The 13444-nt window shown below is 59.5% G+C and overlaps 1 protein-coding gene across 2 annotated transcripts; it reads left to right on the top strand.

Annotated features, from left to right (window-relative positions):
* The first annotated feature begins 4770 nt into the window (after positions 1-4770).
* ZYX (zyxin) lies at positions 4771-13371 on the top strand. 2 transcript variants are annotated; one of them, XM_037160761.2, is made up of 10 exons: positions 4771-5027; positions 5148-5367; positions 5838-6034; positions 6196-6288; positions 6386-6904; positions 10569-10689; positions 10812-10981; positions 11076-11254; positions 12155-12275; positions 12795-13371. In XM_037160761.2, the coding sequence occupies exons 2-10, from the start codon at positions 5160-5162 to the stop codon at positions 12897-12899; spliced, it is 1713 nt and encodes a 570-aa protein (XP_037016656.2). In that variant the 5' UTR covers positions 4771-5027; positions 5148-5159; the 3' UTR covers positions 12900-13371. The 2 variants fall into 2 exon arrangements, with proteins under 2 accessions (XP_037016656.2, XP_037016662.2); XM_037160767.2 differs by having other exon boundaries at positions 5145-5367.
* Positions 13372-13444: the final 73 nt, after the last annotated feature.

Below are 13444 nucleotides of genomic sequence, written 5' to 3'. Positions count from 1 at the left end.
TCAGACCCTCGGACGTGTGGACTCCTGGCTCCTGCTGCTCCTCTGGGCCCTGCCCCCTAGATGCCCGGTGCGGGCTCTGCTCACCGCTGCCGGGGCCTGGACCCGGTGGGGCAAGAATAATGAGTCTAAATGGTGAGGAGGCTGCCCAGAGTGCAGCCACCTGAGCCAGCACTGCTGGGTGGGTGAAACCTTTTCCTAATGTTAACCCCTTACTATACTGAAATACCTACTGAAGTGCTTTTTTGACTCTAGATGGAGAGTGTCTTGAAAGGCATGTTATATCCAGAGTGCCTCAAATATAGCAGTTACTGGTAAATACTGGTGGGATGGAGGCTGGGGAATGGAAAAGTGCACAGAGGATGAGGCCCGGATGTCAGCCCACCTGGCAGAAAGGAGGAAAGGGGGTCCATGTGAGGTTGTCAGACCACCCCTTCCGGGGGGTTGGGGTGGGTTGGGGGTGGTCCCTCGGGCAGAGGAGGAATCTGCTGTTCCTGGGCTTTGCCAAAAAGATCCCTGAGTCTAGCGGGGTGCTGCACCCTCCACCACGCCCATTGCCATCCAGCCCCTCCACTGTGTCTGTCCTTTGTCGTGTCAAGCAAGTGGGACTAGGAGGGTGTCACTCTGGGGGAAAGTGGAAAAAAAAAACACTCTGATGTCAGGAGCAAGAGATGATGGCTCTGTCATTTGTCTTCTCCTTTTTTAAAACTATAAAAGTTCTACCTGTTTATGGGGGAAAAGTCAAGTTACAAAATGTTTCTGGCCCTAACCAGTGTGGCTCCGTTGGTTGGCGTGTCATCTGGTAACCGAAAGGTCGTGGGTTTGATTCCCAGTTAGGGCATGTGCCTGGGTGGCAGGTCTGGTCCCTGGTGGTCTGGGAGCGTAGGAGAGGCACCAATCAATGTTTCTTCTTCACATCAGTGTTCCTCTCCCCCTTCTTCCCTTTCTAAAAGCAATGAAAAAAGAATGTCCTTGGGTGAGGATAAAAAAAAAAGGAAAAAAGAAAAAGGTTTTGCCTTGCTCTAATTCTGTACCCTAACAGCAACCACTTTTAACAATTCTTGGAGAAGTCTTCTGGGAAAGTTCTAGTATACAAAACGGTCTCCCTCCCTAAGCCCCATGGCTGTCTCTGTGTGGGACAGAGATAGAGATAGATAGAAAGATAGATAGGTAGATAGATAGATAGATAGATAGATAGATAGATAGATAGATAGAGTAGAGGGGGGGGAGGAGGGGCGGGGGAAGGGGAGGGGGAGAATTCGATGGCCCCATGTGATGGAAAAGGAAAATGGTGGCCCAAAGTGGGGCCTGGATCAGACCCTGACCTGGAGAGGTTGTTGATACACGGAACCACGGCTCCTGGAGGGAGGAAGTGAGGACCTCAGGGATGTCAGTGGAGGGCAGAGGTGTCTTCAAATAATAAAATATTTGCATTACAATTTTTTTTTGCAGTTTCACAGGTGAAAAATGCAACAGCTACTTGGCCTTGGTTTCCTTAACGGAAGAACGGGATCATAATGTACATTTCCCACAGGTTTGTTGTGAGGATTCAATGCAGGCTATATGTTCATTTTTTTAAAGAAGATTTCATTTATTTATTTTTAGATGCAGGGGCAGGGGAGAAAGAGAGGAAGAGAAACATTAGTGTGTGGTTGACTCTCCCACACCCCCTACCAGGGACTGGCAACCCAGGCATCTGCTGGGACTCAAACTGGCGACCCTTTGGTTTGTAGGCTGGCACTCAGTCCATACCAGCCAGGGCTGGAGGATGTGTGTGTAAAGTGTTTAGTAGCGGACCTGCACCACGTACTAAGCTTTATCGGTGTGTTACTATTATTGCTGATGTTGTTGTTTTGGGTGGTTGCTGTTCTTGCAGTTGTCACTCAGAGTGCCCAGCACAGCGCCTGGCACAGAAGTGGCCCTCTGTCCATCTGCAACCAGAATATGAAAAGAACCCTGGGATGGCATTTCTTTTCTTTTCAGAAAATTCTTTTTTTTTTTGCCACTGCCTTTGTTCCTTTTATTTATTTATTTAGTTAGTTATCTTTTCTTGGCTGCTTCTAACTGCCTACTTCATGTTGTGTGACCTTGAAGGAAACGTTTCTGGTACCTGGTGGACATGAGTTCTGGGAGGTGTGCAGAGATGTTTTAAATAGCCAAAGTCCGTGCCCGTTTTTTTTTTTTTTTTACTTCCTCTCTCTTGCCTGGTCCTAAGCTGTGGGAAATGATCAGGTGGGAACATCTGTGTACTTGCTACTTTTTACACATCCTGCCTGAGGAGATCAATTAGAATTGCTTACTTGAGAAAAATACCTATAGCCTTGACTGGTGTGGCTCAGTGGGTCGAGTGCCGTCCTGCTAATCAGAAAGGTCGCAGGTTCACTTCCTGGTCACGGCACATGGCTGGGTTTCAGACCAGGTCCATGGTGGGGAATGTGTGAGAGGCAACTAATCACCAATTGATGTTTCTCTCCCTCTCTTTCTCCCTCCATTCCTCTCTCCCTGAAAAGAAATAAATAAAATCTTAAAAAAAAAAAAAGAATACCTAAAAATCATTAGGGCTGCTCCTGTTCACTGCATGCATTGTAACACCCACTGGCCCTCAGCTCCTCTAGGGGCATCCCGGCCCAGCGAGCCTGTGCTCCTGGGGTAGCCCGTGTGTCTCCGCTTGTCCTCAGATTGGCTGGCTGGAAACTCTGAGCTTTAATATTCTGCATCCCAAATGCTTTCAGTTGTCAGTAAAGCCAAGCCTGCCTACGCACTATTCTATTCTTGATTTATAAATAGGTTCAGCTGCCTAACAATTAAATGTACTATATTTTGAACTTGCACATTCCTTAAGGAGGTGTTTAGACTGCAAATGGCTTTTTGTCTGTGACACTATCTGGAAACCATCTCCCTCATTTCCAACCCCCACTCCCCCCCCCCAACAAGTGGGTGTAATTTTGAAGGACTGGCAGAGACTTTGGGTCTGTAAAACCCAAGACACAATCTCCAACAGGCACGGTATCAAATTTCTAGCTGATCATCACAGGGACAGGCCCAGGACCGGCTTATACCTGTCTGAGGTCTGTCTGCACAGCATGCTTCATTTCATGCGTGGCACACAGGCTACGGCAGTGTGAAACACCCACGACAAAGACAATGCGACACCGGAGAGAAGAAAGAACAGTGGGGACCGAGAAGGACATGAACATGTAGTAGTAGCCACAATTAAGTGTTTGATAAGGTTGATGGAAGACGCAGACATTGCGTACCCCAGGGCCCATGAGAGACCAGCTTGGCAGTTCAGGGAGGACATTCGGAATAACGGCCTTAGGTTAACCCGTCAGAATTTCCATTCTGCGCAGAACTGGGACTTGAATAATAATACCAAGTATTATATAACACTTCAGATATTGAATTTCGTTTATGTCTCCATATCATGCAATAAGGTAAGTGGATTAAGTGTCATCGCTCTTTTTACACACCCAGGAAAGGAAGCGGAGAGAATGAAGAGACTTGGGCACTCAAGCGCGTCTCTGCACCCTGACCTCATTCTGCGTCCTGGTCTCCAGCGTTGCTGCACCGCACCCCGGGGTTAGGAGAGGGAGCCCTGACGTTAGAGCTCTCAAGGCAGCCAGCTCTAACCTAGACCTTGGGGCTAACTGGGTGTGATGCTCTTAAGCCCCCAGTCTGTTTTCTCCTGCTAAATGTCAGGGGAAGGTCTGGATGGTCTCTAGACGGTAGCGCGCAGGTGCTCACTGGCAGTAGGCTGCTGCGGATTTGAAGCGGCTGGACCCGAGACAGTAGGGTGTGTTGAAGGAAACTGCTTTAGATGGCAGAAAAAGGGCGGCATCGGAGGGTGAGATATTGGATCTACAGGCCGAAAGGCCATCTGACTCCATAGTTTGTAAGTGGTGAGTGTGGAAGAATTCGACCGGCACTTTGGTGCGTTTCCGTGTTCAGTTACCCCAGGTCTGTCCCTTTTGCGTAGCCTGGGGCAGAGTTCAAGGCCGGGCAGTCCGGTCGGACCAGTGGGGGGCGCCACAGAGCGCAGTCTTCTCCGAATCCCGCAAGGGCCGCCCAAAGGTTCCGAGGGACCACGGCGCGCGCCGCAGAACGTGTCGCCCGCGTCCGCGCCCTTCCTCCCGGAGCCCCAGTCCACCGGACGCCCACCCCTCCTCGGCCCGCCCCCGCACCTTCCCTCGCGGGCTCCGCGGTCCTCGCCTCTCCTTCCCGCAAATATTCACAGATCCGCAGGCGGGGGCGCGGATGGTGCGAATTCCTAGAAGCCGGAAGGGGCTGCCCAGGATTTCCAGTTAGGATCCCCTGAGGACCCTTGAGGTTCGTACTCACACACACCCCCTTCCAGGTCACAGAAAGGCCTGCGGGGGCGTGAGCAGGGAGGGCGCCCAGCCACCATGGTGGTCCACCCTGGAGCCCAGGTCTACCCCAGTGTTGCCAATCGCGGTCGGCGCGCAGGGGACTCGGGACTCGCGGCTGGCAGCTGGGTGGGAAGGTGGCAGGGGCAGGTAACCGCAGGCCCGGAGAGGAGGGGACTGGCTCCGGGCAGAGTCGCCCAGGGCTGCTTCGGTACCTCCAGGGCACCCGCCAGAGCTCCGCCGGCTTATCCCGTAGTGGGGACGGTGAATCAGACCTTGGGCACCGCGGGTCGGGCGTGGAGGGGGGCAAGTCAGGAAATGACATCAGAGGCCTGTGCTCGGGGAGGGGTGGTCCGTGGCGGGCGGGCCGGGGCGGCGGGGGCGGGGTCGGGGGGACCTCGGCTGAGCCTCCAGCCCTCGGGCAGGACCTGGGCCCCTTCCTGGGGGAGTTTCCTGCCTGGTCCCCCCTCCCTGCCTCTCCCCGCCCCCTCTCCGGGCCGCTCCTTGTATGGTCTGGGCGCCGCACTCTCCCCGCCTCCTCCCTCCTCCCACGGCCCCACGTCCCTCCCCCGTTGGGCTAAAGGCGGCGCTGGACCCGGACGCAGAGTCCGCGGACCCGGCGCCCAAGCAGCCACCCGGAACGCGGCGCGCACGCTCCGGCCCGCGGTGAGGCGAGGGGAGCCGCCCACGGGGAGGGGACGCCGGGACGCCGAGGGGTGCTGGGCCCGCCAGGGGGGTCCCCTGCCCGGCTCAGCGCCGCGTAACCCGGCCACCCACTCCCAGCAGCCCGGCCTGGCCATGGCGGCCCCCCGCCCGTCTCCCGCGATCTCCGTCTCTGTTTCGGCTCCGGCTTTTTACGCCCCGCAAAAGAAGTTCGGCCCGGTGGTGGCCCCAAAGCCCAAAGTGAATCCCTTTCGGCCCGGGGACAGCGAGCCTCTCCCGACCGCCGGGGCCCAGCGCGCACAGATCGGCCGGGTGGGCGAGATCCCCCCGTCGCCCCCAGAAGGTATGCGGTGGGGCGGGAGGCTGGACTACGGCGGGCGCCGGGCGGGGGGGTCAGTGGCGTCGGGGTTGGGGGTGTCTTGGAAAGGTTGCAGCGGAGGGGGCTGGGCGCAGCCACCCTGTCCCGAGCAGATGTTCTTACCTCATCCTGGAGCTCGTGGCTGGGAGCCAGGGCTCCTGGGACCGGTCCAAGTCCTCCGCCTGGGGGTGGGAGGTGGGAATGTGGGGCACGAATCTTCCCTCCGGGTCCGTTTTCCGAAGTGTAACGGGAGCTGCACCACTCCTGCGCCAAACCCCCGGCCGTTCCTGACCCAGTGCTCCCAGGGTGTCCTGCGCCCTCGTTTCCTTCCCACTCGCCCCAGGACCGTTGAGAGAGTTTTGGGGGTGAGGGGTTACAGCTGTAGGAGAAAGGAAACTCAGGGAAGGGGGCAGAGGAGCCCCTGCTGACTTCCCTCTTTCTTCTTCCTACCCTAGACTTTCCCTTACCGCCCCCTCCCGTCCTGGGGGATGTCGAAGATGCAGAGGGCACCCTGGGAGGCGCCTTCCCCCCTCCCCCTCCCCCGATCGAGGAACCATTTCCCCCTGCACCTCTGGAGGAGGAGATCTTCCCTTCCCCACCGCCTCCTCTGGAGGAGGGAGGGCCTGAAGCCCACGTCCCGCGCCCACCACAGGTACGGAGGCCTGGGAGGGGCAGCCACGCAGGAACACCCCTGAGGGAAGGAAAGGAGGGTCCTTCCCTCTGACCTCCCCTGCGCCCCTGCCCTGATATGCAGGGGAGGGTGGTGGTGGGAATGGGGGACTGGGATGGCTGCTCTGACCCTTGACCCTGTAGCCCAGGGAGAAGGTGAGCAGTATCGACCTGGAGATAGACTCTTTGTCCTCACTGCTGGATGACATGACCAGGAACGATCCCTTCAAAGCTCGGGTGAGGAACAGGAGAGGAGGAAAGGAGTGGGCACAGAACTGGGGAGGCAGTAATTTCCCTCAACCACACGTCTCTACCCCTCTTTCTCTCCTTGCAGGTGTCATCTGGATATGTACCCCCACCAGTCGCCACCCCATTCATTCCCAAAACCAGTACTAAGCCTGCAGCTGGGGGCACGGCACCCCTGCCTCCTTGGAAGGCTCCTTCTAGCTCGCAGCCTGTGCCCCAGGCTCCAGCGCAGCCTCAGCCTCCGAGCCCAGTGCATCCCCAACCCCAGGCCAAACCTCAGGTCCAGCTCCAGGTCCAGTCCCAGCCCCAGCCTCAGCCTGTGCCTCTGGCTAACAGTCAGCCTCGAGGTCCCTCAGCCCCATCTCCAGCCCTTAAGTATTCTCCAGTGACTCCCAAGTTCACTCCCGTGGCTTCCAAGTTCAGCCCCGGAGCCCCAGGCGGACCTGGGGTGCAACCCAATCAAAAGCTGGGGTCCCCGCAAGCTCCCTCTTCCACTGGCACAGGCTCCCCTCAGCCCCCAAGCTTCACCTACGCTCAGCAGAGAGAGAAGCCCCGAGTGCAGGAGAAGCAGCGCCCACTGCCTCCCCCAGCTCAGAACCCAGACCAGGTGAGGGGGGCGGGAGGGCCAGGCTGAGACCTGGGGGCTGGGGGCAAGGGGTTAATTCTGGAGCCAGATAATGAGGGCAAAGATGGGAGAGTGGGGTTGGTGGGACGGGCGTTTCCAGCCTCTAGGGTGGGCTGTGGTAAGAAACGGCTCTTCTGGAGGAACGGGGGTCCTGGCTGGGAGTGGGGAGCAGCCCAGGCTGTGAATTAGGCGGAGGGTTCGGTGGACCATCCCTTTCACCTGTCCCAGAATGTTAAAAGGGAGGATGAGCTTCTTGAGTTTACCTCTCTGTTGCTCTGAGCGCTCGGATCTGTCTGCCCGAGGGCCCGTCTGGTGATAAGAGTTGTGGCTTGCGCTCTGTGCCCAGGGCGGAATCAGGGCGGAAGAGATCTCTCAAAGCGGTTAAGCCTGAGGGAGTCAGCGGGACCTGGGATAGAATTCCCAGCCCCCCCTCTGACCAGAACCTCGGCCAGTGAGGTGAACTTGGAGCCTCACATTCCCATCTTGGAACTAAGGCTCTCCATCCCAGACAAGGGCCGTGGTGCTTAAGTTACCTAGCACGTAGAAAGGGCTGGCATTTTTTATCTTGCACGTGAGCACCCCGAATTGAAAAGTTCTCATTCCTGCCTTCTGATTCCGGAGACTTAGGAGTTGAATGGAACCTGCTGGGCATCTAGTTCAACCAGCTGCCCAGTAAGCAGACAGCAGGAGTGTCGGTGTCTGTGTGTGCAGCCCCGGACGGGGTGGGAAGAGATGCCAGGTACCCATGAGTGGTGCAGAACCCTGTGTTGTGGGACCTCTGGGCAGGGAGTCAGCCTGAGTCTGGCACATTCAGCAAGACAGCATGGCGCGAGTGTGCTCTGAAGGACGGTCAGACTTCAGAACCCAGGGGGAAAGTGAAGGACACTGGGCTGGGAGTAGCGTGAGCAAAAACCCCAGGGCACTCAGATGCCCCCGAGTGTCTGGAGACTGGAAAGTGGGAGGTTCCTCCAAGCAGTGATGGCGCTGTAGAGAGGTAGGCAGGAGCTCCTGGCAGCTCTGGCAAGTCCTTAACTTTCCTCAAGGTGTGTGGCTGGGTCAGAGGTCTGGTGACGCCTGCCCGTGGAGGCTTTTGGGAGACTTTCCAGCAGAAGTGTGGGCTAGGGGTAGGGGGTCCGTGACTTTTGTTGGGATTCACTCCTGGGCCTAGATAAGAGCTCTTGGCAAAGGAAATGCCTCCAGGACCTTGTAACTGATAAGCAGTTGGGAGAGGAGGGGCAGGGGAAAAAAAAAAAAAAAGCCTGGGTGTGTTGTGGAATGAATGTCGGTATTTTGATGAAATAGAGAAGTCCAGAAGGGGAAATGCTTTGGGCCGGAAAGGTGCGGGGGCGGGCAGGGGGTGGTCCAGCTGTCAGCGTGTTGAGCAACAGGTTCCAGGACGACTCTCCTTCAGCTGGGACTGTCACTCAGTTAGAAATGGAGGCCCGGGTTTTGGGAGAGGCCCGGGGCTCAGGGCTGTCCTTGGGGACAGTGGTACTGAAGCGGCCCAGCCTGGGGTGCTTACACAGATGGAGCCGGGGGCCTGGGGGGACCCTTGAGAGGGGTGCTGGTTTGTCCCGTGGCAGGAGGAGGAGGAGCACAAGCCAGGGTGGGATCTCGGGGACAGAATGTGATGGCGAGAAATTCTTCAGTGGGGGTTTGAGGAGGATGAGGGCCCCAGGAAGGCCACAGACGTGACTGCCTGAAAGTCACCGATGGTGGCAGGGTGGTCCATCGGTGGGCATAGGGAAGGGAGTTGAGGGCTGTGCGGACAGTTAGAAACCGAGGTTCGACCAGGCCAGGGCCTGTGTGTGTGGTTCTTTGCAGTTAGGGGAGGGGGCTCAGGTGTGTGGGTGAACCAGGAGGAAGAAGCCCATGGAGGAGGGGCTGGAGCTGCCTGAGAGCAGGGCCTGTGGCCGGGATGGAGTCCGGAGGAGCCGTGGTGAGGCCGTCCCCGTCCCCTCCACCGGGGCCTTTCCGGGAGAGCAAGGACACTGTCACCAACAGTGTTTTCTGTGGAGAGGAGGGACGCCGAGTCAGCCTGAGCTGGCCGCCTTCCATCCTCTCGGTCACGTAGGAGGTGAGGTCATCCATGAGAACGAGGGGCTGGAGGAGATGGAGGAGATGGAAAAGGTTCAGAACAGCTGCTGCGGGGAACCCACAGGAGCCAAAAGCCAGACAGAGGCGCTGGGGCCGAGGCCGCCCAGGCCCTCCGGGGTTCTGTGAGCTCACTCTGCAGCCTGTAGGGCTCTCTCTGCCGACTTTCTGAGCCCAGAGGCAGAAGCAGGAAGTGGGCCCTGTGGCGGGGGCTGAGGTGGGGCAGATGAGCCACAGGGGACCAAGAGGGGCTGAGAGAGCCCCATAAAAATAGGTGGTCAAGGGGCCAGGTTTGGGGGGAGGTCTGCAGGGAGGGCTGGGAGGCAGGAAATCAGAGCCCTTCTGAGTAGGTTCCTTCAGTGGGTACACAAGGAGGAGTAGGAGGTCAAGTCCAAGGTCTTGGAGGTAAAGAGCATCATGACTCAGGTCCAGTGTGTCCCATGGTGGAAGGTGCCTGAGATGGAGGGCTGTTTGGAGCCATTGGGGTTGAGGAGTTAGAGGACTGAGTGCTGAGTGCCGAGGGTGCTGCAGCTGGGGCCCCAGTGCTGGCAGGCAGGCAGGGAAAGCTGGCTGCTAGGTGAGCTCAGAGCTGGGGCTTCTCTGTGCCTGCCTTTCCGGGCAGGGGTGGTTCATCTGCACACAGACACGGTGGGGGAGATGGCGCCCAGGCCTCGGGGAAGGCGGCTGTGGGGCGAGGTAGTCCGGAGGCTGAGGCTCCAGGTGTTGTGGGAACGGAGGCAAGGGCAGGAAGGATGTTCAGTGGCCGCAGCCCTGGGCAGACTTACCATTGGGGTGTCTCCTGGCCATGCTGCTGCAGGTCAGACAACCCCTGTGGCGCCCCCTCCTAGTGCTTCTGAGGGTCCCACACTACCCCCTAACCTCACCCATGCCCACCCCCAGCTCTCAAGATCCCCTAAGTAGACAGGGGCTGGAGGCCCTTCCCTGAGGCCTCCAGGGGAGGATGTGAGGTCAAGAAGACCAGGCACTCTCTCTTGGGGGGCTCCCCGGACCTCTGCGTGGGGGGCTGGGGGCCTGGCTGCAGAAGACAGCCCTGGGGGGGTAACCTGTGATTCCCACCTGTATTGCCTCCTCACGCAGACAGGGCTGCTCAGCAGCCGGGGGGATGGGTAGGTGTGTGCACCTGGGTGCACAGCCCCCCCCCCCCCCCCCCCGCGCCGCACCGACCTCTTCCCTGGGGGGCCATGTCTGAGCATGCTCTGTGGAGTTGATGCGTGGCCTGGGGTGTTCAGTGCTTCCGTGACCTGAGCTGCTGTGTGCGTGGCCTCCGTCCGCTCAGTCCTTCTGGCCTGTCTGTGGCTGTCCAGTGGGGGTTCGGGCAAAGTGGGTGGAAGGACCATCCCCTTCCCCTCATTCGTGTGGTGCTGGGGTCTGGAACAGGGAGTGAGGAGCTTTCCGGGTCATTGCTTTCCCTGAGCATTCGGGAAATGGGAGGGGAGTTAGCCCGTCTTGGAAGAAAGTGGGTCAGCTTGTTGGGGAATGTTCTGGAGGGGGCGACCCCTGAGAGGGTGTGACGAGAGTGTTGGGGTTTCAGGTGCGCTCCCCGGGGGCCCCAGGGCCTCTGACCCTGAAGGAGGTGGAGGAGCTGGAGCAGCTGACCCAGCAGCTCATGCAGGACATGGAGCATCCTCAGAGGCAGAATGTGGCCGTCAATGGTGAGCCCACCGCCCCCTCAATGGGACGTCTGTCTACCCCTCTGTGACTTCAGCTCCTGTTGGAGCCAGCCGGTCCTTTGCAAGCTTCCTCCTGTTTATTCCATCTCCTCTGGCTTTTCCAGAGTCCTGTGGCCGGTGTCACCAGCCCCTGGCACGGGCCCAGCCCGCCGTTCGCGCTCTGGGACAGCTGTTCCACGTCGCCTGCTTTACCTGCCACCAGTGTGAGCAGCAGCTACAGGGACAGCAGTTCTACAGCCTGGAGGGGGCTCCGTACTGTGAGCGCTGTTACACTGTGAGTCGGGGTTGGGGCCGAGGGCTGCCCCCGGGTTCAGCCAGGGGGTGGCACAGACATGGGGCCCACCCACCTCCTCCTGCTGCCTCCTCAGGACACCCTGGAGAAGTGCAACACCTGTGGGCAGCCCATCACTGACCGCATGCTGAGGGCCACGGGCAAGGCCTACCACCCGCAGTGCTTCACCTGTGTGGTCTGTGCCTGCGCCCTGGAGGGCACCTCCTTCATCGTGGACCAGGCCAACCGGCCCCACTGCGTCCCTGACTACCACAAGTGAGGACCCCGCACCCACCACGAGCTCTGGGCTCGTCTCTGGGGCCAGCCATGGCTGGTCTGGGAGCCAGGCTGCTCCGCTGACCCCCAGAGAGCTCCACGCCTCTGGTCTTGCTTTCTGGCCCTACGCCCTGTTTGTAAATGGCAGAGGCCAGTTCATCTGGACTTTCGTTGTCCAGATGCCTTAAGGCCTGGGCAGCAGGTCCTGCTCCTGGCCAGTCCCCTGGCTCATGGAGGCTTCTTTGGGTTGTGGTCTCGGGTTCAGCAGTGTGTGCTGGAGTGACTTCGTTTCACACACAGGCCAGGTTCTAAAGTTCCTTTGGAGACCAGTTGTTGGGAACTCTGGTGTCCCCCGAGAAAGTGTGTACAAGGTGGCTGCTTTCTCGGGCCAGCGGCAGAATCCTGGAAGGTTGCTTAAAGGCCAGCGCAGGGACCCTGCAGAACCCGACTGGTGCCTGAGTTTGAGGCACTCGTTCCCCGGATTCCACCACGGGTGGCCGGCACCTCATGTCCCTCTGTACCCTGAGCCATTGGGCAGAGGCACCTGCGTGGTGCGGGGTGTACTAGGGCCAGGGGTCCAGGAATGGGGCCAGAGGGGCACCTCTGGGTGAGCTTCCTGCAGGGTGGATGTGAAGAGGTTGAGGACCTGGTGGTAGCTGTTCGGGGCTGAGGGGGTTTTGGGAAGGTGAGTGGAGAGGCGGGAAGTTCCCCTGGATGAGGGCAGTTATGGTGGCAGGTCTTAGGCCTCTCTGTTGGCCGTTCCCCGCCTTGAGGTGTGGGGCAAGATGGGCAGAGAGGTCTGCCTGTTGCCATGCCGCCGGCCACTCCTCTCCCTGAGCCCTGGCGGCAGCTGAGCGCCCCGCCCCCCACCCTGACTCGCGCCTCCCCGCTGCCCTCCAGGCAGTACGCGCCCCGTTGCTCCGTCTGCGCCGAGCCCATCATGCCTGAGCCCGGCCGCGAGGAGACCGTGCGCGTGGTCGCCCTGGACAAGAACTTCCACATGAAGTGCTACAAGTGTGAGGTGCGTGTCCCCTGAGGGCTGGGCGGCATAGGGGGCGCTGCTCGCCAGCCAGGGGGTGGACAGGACCAGCCAGCAGTTTTGAGGGTGGTCATGGGCAGGGCCCAGGCCCGCCCGGCCCTGATGCTTTGGTCGCTGCAGGAGGCGGGTGTGAGCTTTCTGTGGGCTCCCTGAGTTGCGGGTGGACCGAGACAGGAGACTGCGCAATGGAGGGGACTGGGCTTTGTCGCAGCAGGGTTGGGGTCTCAGGGAGGGTCAGAGGAGTTGAGACAAGGGGGGCAGCCCCACGTCCTTTATTGGGGTGGGCATAGCTCTACCCACCGCCCATCCCGGTACGGGAGGAACGGGGGCTACCAGACCAAAGTGAGAGTGGAGGCGGGGTGCGGTGGGTGCGGCCGGAGCAGGGCACAGACAACGAGGACACCAGCTCTGAGCCAGGGGCACTCGGTCCTCCTAATGCCCACGAGCGGGTGCGGGGGAGGCACGGGGGCCTTCCCACCAGTGCGCTCCCCTCCCACCCAGGACTGTGGGAAGGCCCTGTCCATCGAGGCGGACGACAATGGCTGCTTCCCCCTGGAAGGCCACGTGCTCTGCCGGAAGTGCCACACCGCCAGAGCCCAGACCTGAGTGCGGACTGGCCCCTCCTCCCCGGGAGGCCGTTCTCCATCGGCGGACCACCCACGCTGAGACCACCCTGCCCTGCCACTGGCCCTGCCCCCTCGGTTATTTTTTTATGTCTAGCCCCTCCCTCCATTGCAAGCCCCACCCAGCCTCCCAAGGGCCCCGATCCAGGGGCCTGAACCAGGACCCAGGCTGCAGAGGCCCCGCCCTGGGTTTCCTGTCCTCCATCCGGCAGGGACCTCCCACCACCCTCCCGGTGCCCACCAGAGGCCGCAGGGGTGAGCGCTGCTGCTTTCACTGCTGCACCGATGCCCGCAGCTGGCCCCCCAGCAGCCTGTGCTCTGCTTGCTGGTGGCCAGGAGCCTCCCTGAGCCCCCCGGGAGGCCGAGCTGGGCCGGGCTCACTGGCCTGGACACTCCCACCTGCCTACATGCTGCCAGGTTGTGCCTACAGCTACAAATAAACTTCTTTTCCAGAATTCTTAGCAGTTGACTCTTTTGTGCTGCAGATGGAGGAGGTGGCAGGATAAAAAAAAAGCCAGGGGTCAAGGT

Source organism: Artibeus jamaicensis, unplaced genomic scaffold (assembly GCF_021234435.1).
Source record: "Artibeus jamaicensis isolate MK-2021 breed Jamaican fruit bat unplaced genomic scaffold, CSHL_Jam_final contig_1696, whole genome shotgun sequence".
Lineage (NCBI taxonomy): Eukaryota > Metazoa > Chordata > Mammalia > Chiroptera > Phyllostomidae > Artibeus > Artibeus jamaicensis.
This window is presented reverse-complemented; position numbering and strand designations above follow the sequence as displayed.

What these genes read in the sequence shown, in the direction of transcription:
- ZYX (XM_037160761.2), top strand. Translation starts at nt 5,160, where the DNA reads ATGGCGGCCCCCCGCCCGTCTCCCGCGATCTCCGTCTCTGTTTCGGCT. An exon ending in CAGCTCAGAACCCAGACCAG is followed by an intron (nt 6,905 to 10,568) that starts GTGAGGGGGGCG and finishes TTGGGGTTTCAG; the next exon opens with GTGCGCTCCCCGGGGGCCCC. An exon ending in TGCGTCCCTGACTACCACAA is followed by an intron (nt 11,255 to 12,154) that starts GTGAGGACCCCG and finishes GCTGCCCTCCAG; the next exon opens with GCAGTACGCGCCCCGTTGCT.